We start from the raw sequence: 19,951 nt of genomic DNA on the forward strand, positions 1-19,951 counted from the left end.
TCCAACACTGTTCTCAAAATGGCGACTCGAGAATTGTAAGCGTGACAAAAACAACAAAGCCAAGGCGCATTTCACAATAATTAAATGTTTTTCGATCAATTGCGGCGCGTTTAACCCATTGAAAGCGATCGCGATGAGTGAATTGGAAACCCAGTGACCGGGCAACGACGACCAGTGAACGCAAAGCGCCAGCGGCGCGGCGAACAAAGACAAAATACGGCGAGCGAAAACGCCGACCGCATAACCTGTACGTGTACGCAAGGCAAGGCGAATGGATGGCGGCAAGGGCGAGGGCAAGAGAATGAAGGAGGAGGCGCCAAGCAAGAAGTTGCCGCCTAAAATCTACGGCGGCGATGCGGGCACCCCCACGAAGGCGGCCCACGACGAGATACTCAGCTCGCTGCTGCGAATCAACAACTTCGACTCGATATCGAGCATCAAGGACGAGTCGCTGGACATCGATCTGTCGGCCTGCGTGACCATCAGCTCCGCCAGCCTGGTCAATGGAAACAGTCTCTCCTCCACCGACTTTTGGCGCGTATTGGACGAGAGTGCCCAGAATAATACCGAGTTGAATCTCTCCTCGGACGTCTGCCGCGATGATCTGGCTGCCACCAGCTCCTCAACCGTGTCCAGCAGTATGACCAGTGATAACCACTCCAGCTCGGAGTTTAGTGTGACTTTCCTGCGGCCGGAGCCACCGAATGCTTTCACTAATTCCCCGTTTAAGAAGACTTCCTCCAGCGGCACCTCCACGCCCGTAAAGCTATCGCCCGAGCAGCTCCACCAGCAGCATCAGCTCCAAATGCCCCAGGCTCAGCTGCTGCAACGCAAGCCCAAGCTGCCGGCGGCGACGGCGGTGCGTCTGAAGGTCTTTAAGGAGGAGCCGCCCGAGGAGAAGCATCCGCCGGACCAAGTTGTCACCAAGGTAGAGGTGTGCGAGTCCGAGCTACTGCCGCCATCGTTTACCATCTTCCAACAGGCCAAAACGGCGGAGTCGGTGTCAGATGCGGCCAGCATGCCGCCTCCCGCTGCCTCGGAAACGAAGCCGTTGGAAGTGGATCCGGCACCGCTGCGCAAGTGCCTCGACTGCAACGGAGTGCTGCTGGAGACGCCCGACGAAGTGGCCAAGCACGAGGCCGCCAATCACCGGCTGAGGTACACCTACCGTTGCAGCGAGTGCCAGCGGGAATTTGAGGTGCTGGCCGGATTGAAGAAGCACCTAAAGACGCACCGCACAGAGGGCCGCAAGGACACTTGGAAGAAGTGTCCCGACTGCGGCAAGTGGTAAGTGTTACTGCAATTGTAAAATAGTTATTCCTATTGACCATTTTACTTTCACTTTAGCCTCAAATTGGGAAGCATGTGGATGCATCGGAAGATTCACAGCGATAACAAGAAGTACCAGTGCGACATTTGCGGCCAAAAGTTTGTGCAAAAAATAAACCTCACGCACCACGCACGGATTCACTCATCGGAGAAGCCGTACGAGTGTCCCGAGTGTCAGAAGCGATTCCAGGAGCGCTCACATCTGCAGCGCCATCAGAAGTACCATGCGCAAACGCGTTCCTACCGTTGCGAAAAGTGCGGCAAGATGTACAAAACGGAGCGCTGCCTCAAGGTCCACAACTTGGTGCACCTGGAGCAACGACCATTCGCCTGCACAGTATGCGACAAGAGCTTCATCAGCAATTCGAAGCTGAAGCAGCACTCCAACATACACACCGGCATGCGGCCCTTCAAATGCAACTACTGTCCTCGCGACTTTACTAACTTCCCCAACTGGCTGAAGCACACGAGACGCCGGCACAAGGTGGACCACAAAACGGGTGAACACCTCGAGAACATTCCCTCCTACTGCTCTAAGAAGTCTACTACAAACAAGGCCCAAAAGGCAGCCGCGGCAGCTGCAGCAGCAGCGGCAGCAAGTGCAGCTGCGAATCCCAACGAACTTTCCGCTCCTGGTGACCTAAAAGCCAAGGCCAATCTTACGTCTGCTGCTGCGCCGGCGCCTGCAAAACAGGCGCGTAAAAAGAAGCAACCGCAGCAGGCCACTCTTGCTGCATTGGGAATAACTCTACCTGCCGGTACTGCCCTTCAGCAAGTGCATCCTGTGCCGCAGGCGCAACCGCATCAACAGGAACTAACCACTGTGCTGGTGCCGCTGGCTCCGCCGGCGCCTAAGCAGACCAAAGCCAAGCGAGAACGAAAGCAGCTTGCACCCAAGCAACTGCAACAAAAACCGCAGCTTCCACAACAGGGCCAGCCTCAGCAGTCCAGCTTAGAGCCCATTCATGCAGTGCCGCAAATCAAGAAAGAGCCAGTGCAGACTCAGGGTCCGTTCCTCGACCTACACGGCCTTAGTCTGACTTCAGCCGAGGAGCTGATTATGGAGCAGGCCCTGGAGATGGAGGAGTGCGGTCTGTACGATGCGCCTAATGCGAACACTGAAATGGGCACGTCGGACAACGCCATTTCAGATTCGGCTGCTGCCCTGCACTTCCAGATAAAGAATGAATTACCGGACGAGCTGTTGCCTGACGATGACTTCTGTAAGTTTCGAATAAAAATTCCATTTTTTATCGAATGATTTACTTTGTAAATGTGTAAATGTAAATGTGTTGTTTTCAAAAACCTTATTGTATTTTCCACTTTTCTACTTGCAGTGCCTTGTAAGCCCAGCGACCGCCTAGCTTGCCCCTCACTGGAGTCCTCGCCGTTTTCGTCGCCCGCCTCCATGGAGCTGACCGCTGTCTCATCCGCATCGAGTGTCGCCATATCGACGAATGCACTGCCAGTGCGATCTGGGAACTACTACCTGCCTGCCTTTACGCTGAATGCACACGGAAAGCTTAGCAGTACGGGCAATGCTGTTCAGTCTGTGACCACGAGCTTGGCTCAGACACCCTCTGTGTCCATGGTGAATGTGCCTCTGCTGGTGCGATCCAACCAGATGCTGCCCTCGGTAGACACGATACTCTTCACCAACCAGACCGGCGGAAGTCGATTCTTTGCGGGGAAATCGGCGACTGCGGCCACGCCGCATCTGACATGATCGGGCGGCGGAATCTGCTGCCTGCCAACATCAACGCCTCAACGATCTCCTGTGTCTTAGTTAAGTTAGCAGTGTCGACCATGTTGCACTATGTTGCGCAATTGGGCGGTCGCGGACCGATGGCAATCGATTAAGAGAATTTGGGTTTGTGTCCCGTAGGTTATTAAGAGTATGACGCTACATTTGTTTAAGTAATTGACGTAAGCTGATTTTTGCATAGCCCGTAAGTGTATTTGAGTGTATATATAAACGATTATATATAGAAACATAATGATAGATCTTTAATTTGTACGCTTCACACCAATAATAAATTTCGTACATATTTTAGTAAACATCTAATCATTTCTTGCAAGACACCCAAATTGGACAGCTTCTATTAAAAGGGCTTCGATCGTCTGACTTTGGATAAATCGCCCTGAACTTCTACGCAAATGCGAGTCGGCCTCAGCTCCCCGGAAGAATCGTAGGCTCTGAACACTATGTTGGCTTTGTAGCGACCTTCGGTAACTGGCCCCATAGCAGTTGCGGTCAAACTAAGCACATACTTCTCATGTATATATTTTGTCTGTAATGCAGAATATTTAAGCGAAATGAATAATGTATATAATGCAAGAGTAAATTTTGTACTCACACCGGCAACATTTATACAATTCTTTACGTCATTGATAATATGACCAGTCCAGTATTTGTACCACAACTGGTTTTTGTCGTACATAACTTTGCAGAAGTCCTTTGAAAGCAGCGAGAACACTGTTGGCGTCCAGGTCCCTCTGTCCATGTACAACAGTTTGGCGCTCATCTAAAAAACAAAATTATCGATATGGTGCCAGGTGCCACTGATTTGTAAAGATGAAATCACCTCTATGCGATCCTCTGGTTGAACGTCCCACCTAAGAGTCGCATTTCCGGTTAGGGTTACACCATCAGCATCCATGGTCGTTGAGAGCTCCGATAGATCGGCCAAACCATATATGTCGAGGGTGCCGGGCTCAGGATCAGGACAGCTGTGAAACACCTCCTCATCCGCCACCATAAGCTCATACTTCTCTGCACTTGCCGAGATGGCGAGCACCGCTAGCAGGATTACTTTTAGATCCATTTTGTCCACCAAATGAAGCGCTTCCATTGCTCAAGCCACACTATATAAGTCCAGAGAAACAGGATGCTGTTACTAATTATAGTAATTACTCTGCAGGTGCCCCGGTCTTTTGATGTACATACAGTAAATTAATATATAACGTCTACGTATGTAATTAATAACTCGTTTTTATGTTTTTTGTGTATTTAACTTTTGGGGTAGAGTTCGTGCTAACTCATGGAGTATAGGAAAAAAAGGGGACAAATATTAATTACGACGGAGGATATTCTCCAGTAATTTCAGTAACATAAGCTTGATTTACTATATTAAAAAAAAACATTTTCTAATTATTTAGCTTTTTTTGAGTGCTCAACATTTATTACGCATAGCAGAAAACACATAAATAAAAAATATTAAAAACATTTCGTTGCCGCTTTAGCGAAATAGTATGTAAGTAGACATATGCTTGCAGTAATTATTTATTGAAATTAAATTAGTTTATACATTTTTAACATTTTTGAAGTTTTGGCTCGCAGGCTGCTGATAGCTTTTGCAAGTTGGGCGTTTGGCAAAAAGTATATTAAATCTTCTAGCTACATCTTAGTTCCTAATCTTAAAAATATCTCCAATTACTTCACAGCAAATGCGGGTGGGTCTTTCGGTTCCAGTAGAATCAAACGCTCTTAACATCATACTGGCCTTGTAGCGTCCTTCACGAAGTGGAGCGGCAATCGAGGTGGACAAATTGAGCACATAGGTTTTCAAAATAAGTTTTGTCTGAAATCAAATGGTTTAAAAAATCTCTATACGAGTATATGGCGTTAGTTTAAACCTACTCCTGGAACATTAACACATTTATCCTGCACATCGTTTACGATGTGTTCCGTCCAGGGCTCATAAAGTATCTGATTTTTGTCATACATGATTTTACAGAAATCCCTGAAATATGCTGAGAACACAGTCGACGTCCACGTGCCCCGATCCCAATAGAGAAGTTTAATTGCCAGCTGTACACGATCCTCCCGTTGAATGTCCCACACCAAAGTCTGGTTCCCGCTCACAAGCAGTCCATCGATATCCATGGAAGTGGAGAACTCTGATAAATCCAGCAATCCATGGATGTCGAGGGTGCCAGGCTCAGGATCGGGACAGCTTTGAAATATTTCCTCATCGGCCACATTCAGTTCGTACAATGCTCCATTTGCCTTGTAAAAAAGGGATATGAATGCCAGTATAATTATTTCCACTTCCATAATGAGCGATCGCAACTAAAACTATTTAAAAAGGTCGTTGCTGTTTGGTGCCATATATACTTTTCAAAATCACGCTATGTGGATATTAATAATAATAATTAGCCTGCAGCTGACACAGTTATCGTGTGTACACTTCTAATCTCACATTCCACATTTATTTTTAATTGTCTACCTAAAAAGCTTTTTTACAAACTTTATCAATCAATTTAAAAATTTTTTAAGGTAATAAGGTTGTAATTTTAGTTATTTTTTCCCATTATTATTATATAAAATTGAGCAACTGGGGGCAGTTATTTTTATTTCCTAAATTTGCTCTGCTTCTATTCTCCAGGAATTGCAAAAGCAAAAACTGTCAGACCGAATTAAATGCATTTTGCATTGCCCTAAGGGTTGTTCCACATACTCCAATTCTATTTTTTTCCTATTACTTTGAGCGACACTCAAAAGGCTGTATATCAAAGTCAGGAAGCAAACAGGGAGTTTAAACGATTTGCCTTTTAGGCTTCAGTTAGGGGTGGCATTGCATTTGATACCACCCCTGCATCTAAAAAAGGGTGAACCACAAACCTAGTCTTATTTTTTAATGACAATCTGCTGAAGTATACTACAGATGCATAGCGCAATAACTTTTATTTCAAATCCTGTTTCACGCAAAAACATAAAGTGCCAACTCTGTCCTTTCAAAATCCTGTGGACTCCATATTTATGGCACTCTCGAAGCTGCCAAGACATCGTCTATTACCATTTGATAAATGGGCATCGTTGGCATTATGAGGCATATTGAACGGAATGCCAAATGAAGCAAATTACGAAATTGATTTGGGTATTCGAAGTGAAGTTCACACATTGAATTTTGTCTCGAATTATGAGCAGTTTCTGGAGTAGTAAAGCGTTTTGATTTGTATCTCAACATATGATGACACATAAAACGATTTGTTCAAATGGGGCAACCAAAACCCTTCCAATGCCGACATAAAGGACTAAGCATGGACACGCAGGCGGTTACACAATATCCCTATTCCACATATCCCGCAAAAGGGTACCACAGTACCACACAGCGCTCGCTGACAATGTCGCGACAACAGGAATGACAGCATAATAATAATAAAAGGGTATAAAACACACATATACCCGCTTTGAAGCGGGGGGGATTCTCGAAAAGCTCCACAGTGGCAGCAACAAAAACAAATAGAGCAACAGCGATAAATATCGAAAGGCATAAATAAACCTGTGTGCTTGGCTGCGTGGGCGAGTGAAAAGACAGGAGCTTTCTTATTTCTAAAAAGAAAATTTTAATACCATTTGAAATTATAAATTATAAATTATTCTATTCTAATTTGAGCTTAAAAGAAAACTAGCAAGCCGAAGAAGTTAAGTATTCGGCATGAAGGACCATACTGAAAAACTTGTTTAATTACCTGGCACTATTCATGGGCCCCATTGCCCGTTGGCGCCCAAGTAGCGCTCCTGGACGAAGCGAAAGAGTTACGCGCTGCAACAACAATGAAGCACCGCTCGTTGGCGGCAAAAGTGAAGATGCCTGGCGTCGGTTTGTCGACGCTTGGCGCGTTTTGTAAATATTTACACATGTAGCAGTTACCTGTGATTGTGATTGTAGCCCCCATGTGTGTGAGTGTGTGTGTGTGCTCACGGGGATGTGTGTCTATAAATACACACACGCCCGCGAATCTTCGCCAAAGTCCTTACAATATGTGTGAGTGTTTAAATATTTGCCGCTTGCCTTTCTAAAAGAAAACATTGCCCGCTTTCGGGGGCTGTCATTTATTACTGTCTGCCGATATTTTAATTAAGTTTATAATGCCAGCTGCTTTAGCAAGTGGGCGTGGTGCCGCCCATTAAGCCAACATCATGCCATAACACTCCCACCACCCCCCTACTTCCTTGCCGTGCAGAAAATCAAAGGAAACGAAAAGCAATAACACACGTGGCACGTGACTTGTTTACCATATGGAATTGTTTGTCTGTACGGTTTAAATGTCGCAGTGCACATGCAAAAGGATATATGTACACACACATGAGCCTATGGCAATAGCAGTGGTATTTGCCTACTTAATAAAATGATTTTCTAAAGTGGGCTCTTTTTTGTCAGGGTCCAAACATGTTTCTTAAGTGCATAAGCATTTATACGTTTAGAAAAGGAATTACTATTTAATTTTTAAATACCAAACCTCTTCAAAGGAGATTAATATAAATCAGGAGTTGAACAGTTTTAAAAATAGAAATAGAAGCCACAGAAAATTCACTTCTATTCTAACCTCAGGTGTATAAATAGACTTATATGTGGGCACCACGAACAGCAGAAAGTGTTTTCGCAAAAAATGGAAACTGATACGGGAATATGGTTGGCATTTCGATGGAGCTGCTATTGGTACGTGAGGGGGCGTGGGTCAATCAGCAGGAACCACAGCAACATTAATGTCGCCAAATCCCGGCACAATGGGTCTGGCAGCGACTTTAAGCGGTACTGGTACTGGAACTGGAGAAAGAAGACGGAAGCTCTTACAAAAATAGCCACAGAAGCCTTCGGTTGGGGGAAGTCTGCAGCGGACATAACGAACAATTGCAATTTTGTTTCATATTGTTTATTAATTGATTTTGCGTGTAACAGTCAGAGGTTGTAAGCCTAAAACTCTGTCTGAGCCGCAGGTTCAATGACTATATCTTTTGAATGTCCTGCGGCTGGCACGTCAGCTTGTGGGTATGGTACAAATTTTTGATTCGCCCACCATCGTTATTTTTCAGACTCAACGGACTCAAGAGTGCGGCTGATATAGAAAGCTGGTGTTTATATATACAAAAATATAAGTTCTGCCTTCCCTGGAGATTCTTTCTGTCTTTCTTTTTTGTTGTTTTGTTTGCATAAATCAATTTATCAATTTCAAAGTTGCCGCGCTACTTGGCTTGTTGCTGGCGTTGTCGCACTGGCTAGTTTGTAAGCGCTTGTCAGAGTGTTTTGCTTTTTGCCACGCTCGGAAAAATGCAAATGCGAATTCAAGTGCAGTTTGCCGCGAAACGCATAAAATACCATTCGAGGAACCGGAAGGCAGGCGGAGGAAATGAAACGAGACAGACAGACAGACAGACAGACAGACGGCTGTCGACTGGCAATGCAACGCGACTGGAGGAGCGAAACCAACTTCATTTGTCATTTTGTCACATTAACGCAATGGAAATGCAATATGCTAATGTCAAATTTTATGAATGAGCATGAAAATATTTGCCAAGGCTTCTTGATTTAATATTAAAGCGCTTACCAAGGAATGGGCTATCCATTAATGACTCGAAAACTAGAGCAGATCAGAAATTTAGATTGTGAAAATAATTATGGTGACTCTTCAACTACCTTAAGCACAGCAAAGGAAATTAAACCAAGGATGTAAATTGCAGAAGCAATGGAAATTCCACAGACGCATCATTTCACTCTTAAATTACCTTCGAGAAATATTGTCAGGCTGATGGCTGTCGAAAATAGAGTTCATCCAATATTCAAAACGTAATCCCAAATTTATGAAACTCAAGTTCGAATACCTTCTTACAAACCAGAGCGTAGAAGGCTCATTTATTATTCACCCTTTCCCTTGATTTTCTATGCGCTCTCCCAACGCGCTCTCTTCCTCTTTCAGCCCGCTTCCGTTTCCGCCCGCTGCCACACCCACTCAATTAACGATTCATATGGCACGCATTTAAGTTTTGCATTCCAAGTGAGCCGCAAATCTTTTGCCACGCTTCCTTGGGCTCTCAAAATGCCAAAAACTCAAAGTCAACTTGAAAGTATTAAGTGTCTGTGTGTGTGGGATGTGGAACAAAAATCGGATTTTCATTAACCCACACAAATAGAGGGAGAGGGAAGCTGCCAGATTTTCCTTGGCCTGGCAACCGAAAAGTTTTGAAGGACGACATTTCTATTCATTAGTCGCATCTATAATCACACACACACACACATGCACAGATTTTAAAAGCCCAAACTCTATTTGAGCATTGATTTGGTGTCGTTGTCTCCAACGCCGCCATTTCGTTGCCAAAAGGTCGTACGCTTTATTAGCCTGATGAAAAGTTAACTAAACTTTGGTTTTTCTGAGCCACATTTGGCAGATTCGCAGTCCCACATTCCAATTCCCAGATCCCAAGGCCCTGAGCTCCGAGTACCGAGCCCCGAGCTTCAATCCCTAGCTCACTCTACTTTGTTGGGTTTGCATTTGACTTGTGAGCGGGCGAAAGCAAAGGACCATCTGTGCTCTTCTCTAAAATATCAATAAATTCAATTAAAACTATTTTAAAGGGGGCTAAAAGCCAGTGGCCTGGTTTAGACCCACATCTCCACCTCTTCAACTGGGAGCTAAATGAGAAGCTTCCATTTGCCAAATGAACTTCACATCGCGCACTGAAAAAAACTGGTGGTTGATGATTAAATGCACTTTTACTGTCCTACCTATGACATATCTGTAATCTTATTTGTATTTTTTGGTCCTAAAAAATCTTTTATACGAAACAAAGACAAAATTCAAATAGTGAAGTAGGTCCTATTAACTTGAGTGTATCACCTAAAAGCAAGTCTCGCATGAAGTGAGCAAGCAAGTCAAAATCAACATCAGCCAGCATTTCTTTTTCTGATGCCACAGGTATCCTTTTCACATAGCCTGCTATTTTACATTGCAGAGCATAGTTAGCATTCTGTAGACTCAAAACACCCCTGCTAACGGGGAAGTTTTCGAAATAAGAGGGGTACTTGCAGGGGTGGCTTTTCTGTTACTGCAATGTTAAGCCTCTGTTCTGTTAAAATCGTCCTGGCTGTCTTGAAATGTTAACTGTTAACTGTTGCTGTTTGCAGATGTTACTTACTTTTGAGTGCTAGCTTCTGTTAAAAGTCCTTTGGTGGGGTGTTTATTTCATTGATGGAATGCTTCAAGGCCTTTTAACAATGAAGGGTGGAATGAACTTTGTTTCCAAATGCTGTAAGGGTCACTAAACTGAAAATCTATACACAAACATAAGAAAATTTAATAACTAATGTACAGTATAAATGCGAATCTTGCATATGGGTTCTCAAAAGTTAATGTTTGGATGTGCAGAATACAATTCTTAATGGCTCTTTATGGAATTGGTTTTCTTCGGGTCCAGTTCTGCCTGGCTGGTTCCGCCTGGGATTGCTTGGGCATCGGGATCTGCGGCATTGCTGCATTCACTCAAAATTATTAAATGCCATAATTCGCTGGCGGAACTTTTGAATGTTTGGCGGTAATTACAGACACGCGCTGTGCCCTTGCCATAAAAATAAATAAACGCCGTCAGGAGTGGCGCACATTTCATTTCGTTTCCAGATACAAATGACAGTCATTAGTCGGAAATTACTTTTCATTCGCATTCGCTGCTTGGCTGGCAACTTTAAAGTGATTGCCGCTATGGCAGTGGGAATTTGAAGTATTTTCTATATGAAAGCAAATCAAATCACTTGCAATGGGCTTAATTTGCCGCACAATGCACGAATGGCAGAAAAAAGCTAAAAAAAAGGGAACAAAATGACGGGGGGCAGTGCACAAAAGTACAGAAATGTATAAAAGAAAAAACGCTGGGAAATCAAGATTGGAGCTCGGGCGAAAACGAAAGCAAACTTGCCAAAAGAGAGAAATTGCTTTGGCATAACTAGGGGAAGTGCATAAAAATGACAGAGATTGTACACTTGTACACTTGTATTTGCAATTGAGCGCACAAAAGTTTTCATAAATTGCATCAATTTGAAGTTGAACAGAGGAGCTGGAGGATTCCTCCGTCTACGCAGGCATGCCAAAGGTAAGGACTTGTCGATGTTGATTCCTTTTCCTCGAAGGACTCTCACAGACACACATCCTGTTGCGTCCCCGCCTCCACAAAGCGACATATTATTTTTTTTATGATTTGATTTCCCTTTTCATACCACGCAAATGAACTCTAAAACGCCGTTGATTGTGTATTGAGTTACTGAGACTGGCGGCGCATTAATAGAATGTGGAATCATGTTTACAACTTGATTGAACTCATCAGAGCTGGGACCTTCATCATCGGACCAGCCGCCCGCCACTGCACTTCCACTTCAGTCGGTCGCATCTCCATTTCCGCCATTTCACGAAGGCTCTCCAGGACTTATCCTGCCGACTCCTGGCCCTCCTTTGCACGTGTGCCCGGAGTTTAACTTTAATTGATTGCATTAGTATTCAATTACGTTCTGCTCGCCGTCACCCGCCATCGCTATATCATTCTTTTATGCGCCATTAATAATCAGATTAATGCGGCATTACTGCTAGTTTGGCTCGGATGATTGCCCCGAGGCCCTTGGCCGCTAAGTCATCATTTTTACATATAATTTCCAATTATCATAATAAGCTTTGGGGGCAATAGCAGAAGCTGGCTGAGTCTTAATGGAACTAAATGCGATGCAGTAATAAGTTCAATAGCTGAGGCATGTTCAATTGGTGCTTCGGGTCACAGGTGCTGCAGATCTACCATAAGAAATATTTATTAAAATCTTAAATTAATATTCTTTACAATTTGTGCATTTTATTATTAGACATAATATTTTGTATATATTATTTTCTACAATTTAATTGTAGAAAATCCACCGCCTTGAGTGACCAAACTTGTTCACGGCCAATTAGTTTTTCACTAAGCTGAATTATATTTCGTTGCCCACACTAAGTGATTTAATTTAGTCACCAGGCTACGTCAAAAGCTGACCTTGCCCAAAGGCCAAGAAATCAATTTTCGGCATTTTGGCACTTGGCCTTGGGCATTGGGTTAATTTGATTGATTGTCCTGGGGGTTAAACATGTTCGGATTCCTTCTCTCGAGGTATAAAAATCCATTTTTGAAATTATCGCGGCGGTTTTATGGCATTTCCAACGCCAACCAGTTCGGAAATTATCACTTGCCCAATAAATTGAAACGTTATATTTACGATTGGTGTCTGCTCCGCAGCTTAAATATAAATAATGCTCATTATGCGCAGCTCAAGTAAATGTGTATGCAACCGACACATGTGGCATACGAAAGACGGCGACAGTGGCAATGAATGTGGAGGAGCTACGTGGATGAGGCACGTATCCACCCACCGGAAAAACCTGAAAACCTGGCGGTGCGTTCGGCTCAGCGGCAAAGTGGCACTGTGGCTCCAAGAAAAATGTAGTCCTAAATCTATGAAAAGTCAACTGGCGACGTGGTTGGAGCCGGTGGCACGTGGTTCTCCCTTCACGTGGCACGTGGTCTTGCCGGCGACATACGAAAACATTCTCGAAATGTACTCCGGCCTAGCACTTAGACCGTAAGTGGAGTCGGAAAAATATGCACGGCCATTTACATATACGACAAGTCAGAAGAGTGCACTTGGAATTATTTTTTAGGTTTTTTTTTTATCATGACCCTCAAATTCAAGCTCCTCTGTGAAACTACTTAAAGTATTACCAAGCTGCTAATTATTATATATGTTCTACTATGCATAGTTAATTGAGAACTTCTCTATTAAGATCAAAAATAAATATAAATATAAAATTGAATATAAATGCAAGTTGCATGCTTACAGTGTACTTTTATTTAGCTAGGCCAGAGGGGAAATTGAGGAAAATCCCATTCCACCGCTTCCGGCTTACCATCCAATTAATAACGCATTAAACCGGAATACTGCGGCCAACCTGTCAATTCCGCGCTTCCACTGAGATCAAGTGTCCTGTCCGTGCAAATTGCATATCCTTTTCACTGGTAGGACTCTCTCCCGATCTGCCCCTTCCCCTCTCCCTCCCACTCCACTGGCAATCGTAGTCCGCTTAGATGGCCTCTGCTAATTAGGCGATTTGCTTGACTTGCACTCAATTAGTGGGTCCGACCTGCAATTAGCCGGTGGGGTTTTAAATTGGCTCTCAGACCGGCGGAATCGGGTTCAATTCATTTGCTCATTTGTCATTGCGTGGGCCAGGTGTAAATGCTTTAAAATTCTGTTCAAATCTCATAAAAGTTTAACAACGTTGAAGCAGAAAGGTAAACAGACTTGAGCAAGATTGCCGGCAATTACATTATTATTTGCATTTGGGGAGTTTTCTCGGGGAAAACTCGGCGGCTCCTAAGTGGTTATGGTCGAGAAGTAAAAGGTGGAAAGCCATTGGGCACCGCTTCCTTATTGCGAAAAATCTTCGAGCGGTTCCAAGGATATTACAGTCATTGCCAGCATCCCTCTGGAGTGTGTTTTTGTGTGTTGTATTGGCCGGGGATCGACGGGGACCCGAGTCCTTCTCACTGGGTATTCATCATTTTTCGACCGTAGTTTCCGTTTCCGCATTTGCCGGCCTGAGGTAAGTGTGAATGTGTTTGCTGGAGGGCGAAGCGGTGGACCTTCGGGCGGCGGCCGGTCTTAAACTTTTCATAAACCTTAAGTGGAAAACTTTTATTTTATACCCAGCGCAGCGCAGGGTCTCCGAACACTTTTGTTGCCGCTACCGCTGCCGCGGCTGCTGTTTATGCCACCTATTTTGATTCAGTCAGTGCGGGCGGCCTGGTCCGGAAATTGAACAATATGTAGGCTGGACCGATGCTGGGGACAAAGTCACGTAAGGCCAAAGTTTCTGAAAATCATTTTAACGCCTTTTGAATTTTTTTCAGAAAAGTTTCACCCTCCTCCTTCAGCGCACTTCCGCTTTTGAGCTAGCGACAATCGCCTGAAAGTAGGCAATAAAAATTGTCAAACAATAAATATTTGCGGTAGGTCAGCGGGTCACTGAAAAGCGGGGGGCGGAAAAGTGGGCGGCGGAAAAGTGGGCGGTCGAAGTGGCTAAAGTGGTTCAAGTGGCTTGGGGGCGTCCTCTAAGCCCCGCCAATTGCCAGGGGTATGGAATTTTTTAGTCAAATGGAATGTATATTTGTTTTATTGTTTTTATTATCACACTAGTGTTGAAGTTTTTTTCATGTCATTTGTTGTTTTCTGTTTCAATATTATCCCGTGTTGCACTAATACAGTCAGCCACTCTGGCATCCTTTATTTTATACGAAAACACGCTGTTCGTTTTTTCTTTAATATTAATTTCTATGTACATAAATTTAGTTGTTCGCGATGATGTTGGCGGCAACATTTTCGACAGGCTTCGTTGCATTTAAATGTCAAATGGTGGGCGTGGCTGGTGGCAAAGTTATGGGAAACTTTTCTCTAGACCTCATAGATATTCTTGATGCGCTTTAAATTTAAAGTTCATTTAAAAGTTTTTAATTGGCGAATATCTTACGTTATGTACATATCCTTACTATCTTAATTTCAATAGAATGGCTATTGTAGTTCGCAGAAAATTCGGATGGAAAAGATTTTCTTTAGCAGCAGTATATATTATTATGACATTATTTTTTTAAATAGCTTAATCCTCGTGAAGGGCACTTCCAGATTCGCAGTGCCTAAGCCTTTTATGGCTTTCATTATTCCCGTTGGGTTTTTAAATGCTTAATTTATTTATGTATGTTGCCTTTTAAATTTATTTTGTTGCCGTCGCTGATAGTGCTGCTGTAGGTGGGTGGCGGTGGGTGGCATGGCGGTTCGTCCTTGCCGCGCGGTGGACATGTGCATATTTCATGACAAAATTGCATATTTTAGCGCAAAGCCAAAGCCAAAAGCTAGCGACGTATCCATAGCCGCCAGCGAAGCTTCGGGTTCTTTTTTTTTCAGAACACCATCTCGTCCCCTTTTTTGCCACAGAAGCCCCTATGTTGCCACGCCCACCGACGGTGTAAATTTCAAGCCAAGTGTAACACCTTTTTCCTGTCATGATGATTTTAGAGGGTTTGGGTGGCGCTTGTGTCTCTTATTGTGCATTTTTTTTTTCACAATTTTCGTTTTTTTGCCATTTGTTTTTTCACTGAAATTTACATACATCATAGTCATTGCAGTTCAGGGCATTTTAATGGAACAGTTAACTTTTTTAAGCCGCAAATTGAAAGAAAATAAAATGTTAAAAAAACATCGCCAGCTTTTTTTCTGTTTGTGTTACTCTGATTTTGTTGGTGGCGACTTTCAATTTTACCCGCGACCAACAGAAGGCAGCATCCCCTGATTTTATTTGCCATTTTTTTTTGGTCCACCCCACTTGCGCCCTTTTGTTTTCAGTGTTTGTTTAGTGAGATTGATTTGATTTGGGCAGCACACGAACAGTAACAATAAATGTATGTGCGGTCTCTACTTTGGGATTTCATTTAAACATTTTTAGTCAAATATCATAGGAAAATAACTAAGTATATATATTTTACGAAATTTCCCAGTTGAATCATTTAGTTCGCATAGCGCTCAATCAAGTGCATTAGTTGAGTCCTGGCCTTAAAGACGTCGGCATACAGCTCGCCATTGACGCCCCCATCGGAGCAGTGCTGTCCATAGATGTCCACTCCGCACACCCGATCCTGGTGGAGGAGGACATCACCCTTGGCCGTCTGGCAGTCCACCAACCTGTTTGAATTCAGGGCGCACAACATGGTCGGGGTGATGAAGGCGTTCTCGTCCTGGACATAGCTGCTTTTGCAATTCCTATTGGGAATGAGTTTGGTGCGCAGAAAACGCAGATGTTGCTGTGACATGTACATGGTTACATTGTCATTCCTTCGGAGAGGTGAGTCACACAGATCAATCGGTTGTACAAAGGGATCCTCCAGCGGAGCGCGGAGCAGCAATAGGGCCATGTCTTCTATGGTGCCGGTAATTAGATTGGCCACCGAATATATCCGACTCCGACTGGCCTGCAGCTTGTACAAGCGAGAAGGATGTTGATGCAAAGTCCGGGGAAAGCAGTGGGCAGAGGTTAAAACCAGACGACTGGAGATTAGAGCTCCACTGCAAATGACTCTGTTTTCATAAAGGATTCGCATAACGAAATGCTTCACTGGCTTTGGTGCCTCTGTTGTGGCTTGTCCATCGGTAAGTAGAGTCTCGATGTCAGCGGGAATTATCTCAAGGCTATTGAGTTCCTTGTTGTTTACACTCGAAGTTCTAGCGGATATTTTGGGAGATCTCTGATAGGGATATGGCACTATATACTCAATTACGCGCACTATCTGATAGGGCTGTCCAATAGGCGGTATTTCACCAAGATTTATCTGTGGCGCCGTCTCAGAAAATCCAAAAACTGATCCATGGCAGACTGATAGTATTATAAATAGTGGACTTAGCTGCATTATAAGTTTTCAACTGATTCAGTTACACATCACAACAATTAGCTTTCTTTTCCCGAAACGGATTTAAATACCACACTTTAACCATTAAGTTTCCGGATTAAATCGCCGAGCATGGGCTGCAGTTTGTAGAGGCTTATGTAGAGGTCGCCGTTGAGTGCATTTTGAAAGCAACGAAATCCATAAATGTTCAAGCCACATAATTGATGGTCTATTAGTAAGGCATCACCCGGAGCAGTGGCACACTTTTCCGGATTCGCCGAGTTTCTTGCACACATCATACTGGGAGTTATGTACATGGAATTTTCTTTTAGGAATGTTGTCTTGCAGACGCGATTTGATATTACTTCAGTTCTGCGACGGCCGTAATAGACGAGATCCGAACTGGCCATCATCATTGATACCTTTGTGCCCAACGGTAGGTCATAATGGCATAGGGCAATTGGTTTGATTTCAGAGGGTCTTGTCAAGTGGAGCATGCTGAGCTCAGGACAGAAATCCGGTTTCACTACATTATCCACCGCTATAATTCGTCCACCGGTGAAGAGAATTTCCAGCGGCTCAGAGGAGACATTTACAAAGCAATTACTGGAGGTGATCGCCAGACTTGGAGCCACCAAGGCTGCACTGCATCGTACCGAATTTCCCACCTTTACCTTCGCTATAAAGCTGAACTCCTTTGAATGTAAGCTACGCAGCCCGATCTCATCACGATATTCCGATTCTTGCCTTTTGATTCGCTTGTATTTGTTGATGATTCGAACTATTTGACGGTTTTCCGACAAGTGCTGGTTGCCTTTTCCCCCATCAGGATATATGACATTCATCCGACAATCCTTGCAGAGTTGACTCCCAATCGCCGCTTCGCAAAGCTGACAAAACCAAAGCGCTGAAACACAAACAAGCAGCGAATGCATCTCCAATCGACTGATGACCAGCAGATGACTTTTATTTATGGGCGAATGGAATTCGAGGCGCCTGTCAAAGCAACAAACGTCGCTTCGATCCACATGGCGTATGCGTAATCAAAATGTTTTGCCTGCTAAATGGCAAACATAAACAGTTGACGGCTGTCAGTCGTTGGCAGTTGTTGCGTGTTGACAATGTGTCAGGTCTAATGACCAAACAAAGGTAGGGCACACAAACATTTGAAATGCAACTCGATAGCCTATTGGCTCTCCGAATCTGGGCTTAAAAATGATAAGTACTAGTACCTCCTAATCCTTTAGCTTTTTAAAATGATTTCAAATCAAATCAAATCAAGTTACCATATTTTGGAGACTATCTAAAGGATATTTTAGTTAAGGATAATGGCAAACTATCACCCATAGAATTCGAACTCGCGATGTGGGCGTCTTTCGTGGAAATCGAAAATTGTTTTTGTGCATTTCAGCAAATTAAGAAAAATGGCAGCAGCTTCGGCTGGACCTCTGCTCATTTACTGAATTTATGGGCGGCGCTTAAACTGAATTGACAATCAATAGTCCCTCGCAGGACGAGGCTGGAGGACACGCAGGATAGCAGAGCTCATAAACAATGCGGCCAATTTACATGCCCAGGGATCGACCGCATGTGTGTGTCTCTCGCAATGTGTGTGTGTGTGTTCGTCTACGTCCATGTGCCACCATGAAAAGGACCTTGTGTTGCTTTTATTGTTGTCGTTGGAAATGAAAAATTGTCCCTTTGTTGCATATAAAAACAATGGGCGAAAGAACTTGAAATCAATTTCAAACGTTTTAGGCAAAGCCAATTGATTTATTTGTTGTGCGTCTTTCTCTCTCTACTTTTGTGCAAGTGATTGTGTGGGTGGTTTACGAGCCCATTGTTTTGTATTACTGTTGCCTTGAATAAAGGCGTAGGGAGCTTTACTTTTGCAAAGGTCCTTGAAATGTGGCACCATTTCCCAACTTAAAGCTCAAACAATTAACACCGAGTGCCGAAAGTCAAGGGCTTCGTGCGCTGTTTTTCGCTTTACACTTGATAAACTTTTTATTGCTTCCAAACAATTTAAAATCGAGCGCGAGTGGTTGGTTGGTTGGTTGGTAGCTGACTCTGAATTACAATAATGCTCCGCTTGGGTTCGGTTTGTTGATGGCTTCGGCCAATTGGCAAGACAAACGGCTGCAGCTGCTGGCGATGAACTGGAGTGAGGCTATGACAGCATTCGAATTCGAATTGGTAATTGAATAAAAACAACGAGTGCGAGTAGTGAGCTGGCCAAACAAGTCCCATATGGATTCGGAAAAACGTTGTCTTTAAGACACTGGCTTACGTAGATCCCAGCAGACTCTTGTTATTCGTAGTGCACAGGAAACAAATGGATTTATATGTTATTTTTTTTCGAAATAATTAGTTTTCCCTTTGATATCTAAACACGACGAGCTTTTGCCGGCAGCCAGCGTGCCTTATTGAATGATCTTGACTTATTTACTTACGCAATATAAGTTTGTCTTAAGTTGCTTATCATTTATTTTTCCGAGTGCCTGATTGCACGGTTCCTGACACATATCGCAATGCAATGGAGCATGAAATAAATGAGAGGCCGCCGGTTGGATGCGACTGGAGAAGTAGTCCTTCCGGCGGTTTCCTCCAACCAAAACAAAATGCCACGCCAAGCCAAGGCACCACCACCCTCGATGTCACTGATGGTCTTTGGACATTTTACGCCTTTTACACAGTTGACTGCATAAATTCATGGCCGGGATATGGTTACGCATTTTAAACAACACTCTTCTGCTAAATCCGGAATAGAGTCAAGTGGTTCTTGCGCATGGGTTGGGGTGGCATAAAATGGACCTTTGTTTCTTCGAAATGTAAAGGAACTTGGCAAACATCAGCACATCAGCATTGCTTGGCAGCAAACAGCGTGGGCTACAAATAGCTGCAGCAGCTTAAAGCTGATTTAACAAAGTTGGCTCTATCCTCTGTCGCACTTGTTGCCCTGCTGCTCGGGACCAAGAAGAAGTTTTCTTTTGGCCCTCGAGCATTGCTCATTATTGCGAAATGTTCGGGGCTAAGCTTTAGTTTCAAGTTTGATTTGTTTACACATGAGTTTTTGGCGAGACCGACGGGAGATTGTTTTGCTGCCAGCTAACAAGTTGCAAATTAAGCTAAAATGTGTATTTTGGCAAAAGTGCAGGGGGTTTTGGTGGGTGGTGGTTCGTTCTGGGTGTTCTGGGTGTTCTGGGCGTTGGGTGCTTAGTGCTTGGCAAGGACTTTGGTATACAAATACATGCATGTAAACGAGCATAAAAACCGCACAGTCAAACGCACTAACAAGCAGCAGTAATCAGTGTGGCAGCAACGCAACAAAAGTGAAAAGCCAACAACACACTTGCTGCAAGCAGCACATGCTGCAGGAGGAAATTACATGCACAGAAGTTG

At 43.9% G+C, this 19,951-nt stretch overlaps 5 protein-coding genes across 6 annotated transcripts; 1 reads left to right on the forward strand and 4 right to left on the reverse strand.

Annotated features, from left to right (window-relative positions):
* The first annotated feature begins 18 nt into the window (after window positions 1-18).
* Window positions 19-3,326, forward strand: LOC6538140 (serendipity locus protein H-1). The gene is made up of 3 exons (XM_002098638.3): window positions 19-1,287; window positions 1,348-2,552; window positions 2,667-3,326. Exons 1-3 carry the CDS (start codon window positions 272-274, stop codon window positions 3,053-3,055), a joined length of 2,610 nt encoding a protein of 869 aa, XP_002098674.1. The 5' UTR covers window positions 19-271; the 3' UTR covers window positions 3,056-3,326.
* On the reverse strand, window positions 3,200-4,243 carry LOC6538141. Of its 2 annotated transcripts, XM_002098639.4 has the most exons (3): window positions 3,915-4,235; window positions 3,687-3,854; window positions 3,200-3,620 (listed from the first exon to the last, which is right to left on the reverse strand). In XM_002098639.4, the coding sequence occupies exons 1-3, from the start codon at window positions 4,179-4,181 to the stop codon at window positions 3,432-3,434; spliced, it is 624 nt and encodes a 207-aa protein (XP_002098675.2). In that variant the 5' UTR covers window positions 4,182-4,235; the 3' UTR covers window positions 3,200-3,431. The 2 variants fall into 2 exon arrangements, with proteins under 2 accessions (XP_002098675.2, XP_039231494.1); XM_039375560.2 differs by having other exon boundaries at window positions 3,200-3,854; window positions 3,915-4,243.
* A 360-nt stretch (window positions 4,244-4,603) lies between these two features.
* On the reverse strand, window positions 4,604-5,401 carry LOC6538142. Its single transcript, XM_002098640.3, has 2 exons — window positions 4,970-5,401; window positions 4,604-4,910 (listed from the first exon to the last, which is right to left on the reverse strand). Exons 1-2 carry the CDS (start codon window positions 5,384-5,386, stop codon window positions 4,734-4,736), a joined length of 594 nt encoding a protein of 197 aa, XP_002098676.1. The 5' UTR covers window positions 5,387-5,401; the 3' UTR covers window positions 4,604-4,733.
* Window positions 5,402-12,925: 7,524 nt separating this feature from the next.
* LOC6538143 (seminase) lies at window positions 12,926-16,570 on the reverse strand. Its single transcript, XM_002098641.4, has one exon. It carries the CDS (start codon window positions 16,568-16,570, stop codon window positions 15,674-15,676), a length of 897 nt encoding a protein of 298 aa, XP_002098677.2. The 3' UTR covers window positions 12,926-15,673.
* LOC26535029 lies at window positions 16,544-17,515 on the reverse strand. Its single transcript, XM_015193190.3, has one exon. It carries the CDS (start codon window positions 17,482-17,484, stop codon window positions 16,648-16,650), a length of 837 nt encoding a protein of 278 aa, XP_015048676.2. The 5' UTR covers window positions 17,485-17,515; the 3' UTR covers window positions 16,544-16,647.
* Window positions 17,516-19,951: the final 2,436 nt, after the last annotated feature.

This window comes from Drosophila yakuba, chromosome 3R (assembly GCF_016746365.2).
Source record: "Drosophila yakuba strain Tai18E2 chromosome 3R, Prin_Dyak_Tai18E2_2.1, whole genome shotgun sequence".
NCBI lineage: Eukaryota > Metazoa > Arthropoda > Insecta > Diptera > Drosophilidae > Drosophila > Drosophila yakuba.

Excerpts from the sequence above, each read along its gene's own strand:
- LOC6538140 (XM_002098638.3), top strand. The coding sequence starts at position 272 with ATGGATGGCGGCAAGGGCGAGGGCAAGAGAATGAAGGAGGAGGCGCCA. Across the intron at positions 1,288-1,347 it reads TGTCCCGACTGCGGCAAGTG|CCTCAAATTGGGAAGCATGT; the intron begins GTAAGTGTTACT and ends CTTTCACTTTAG. Across the intron at positions 2,553-2,666 it reads GTTGCCTGACGATGACTTCT|TGCCTTGTAAGCCCAGCGAC; the intron begins GTAAGTTTCGAA and ends TTCTACTTGCAG.
- LOC6538141 (XM_039375560.2), bottom strand. The coding sequence starts at position 4,181 with ATGGAAGCGCTTCATTTGGTGGACAAAATGGATCTAAAAGTAATCCTG. Across the intron at positions 3,855-3,914 it reads AACCAGAGGATCGCATAGAG|ATGAGCGCCAAACTGTTGTA; the intron begins GTGATTTCATCT and ends TTTGTTTTTTAG.
- LOC6538142 (XM_002098640.3), bottom strand. The coding sequence starts at position 5,386 with ATGGAAGTGGAAATAATTATACTGGCATTCATATCCCTTTTTTACAAG. Across the intron at positions 4,911-4,969 it reads AATGTGTTAATGTTCCAGGA|ACAAAACTTATTTTGAAAAC; the intron begins GTAGGTTTAAAC and ends ATTTGATTTCAG.
- LOC6538143 (XM_002098641.4), bottom strand. The coding sequence starts at position 16,570 with ATGCAGCTAAGTCCACTATTTATAATACTATCAGTCTGCCATGGATCA.
- LOC26535029 (XM_015193190.3), bottom strand. The coding sequence starts at position 17,484 with ATGCATTCGCTGCTTGTTTGTGTTTCAGCGCTTTGGTTTTGTCAGCTT.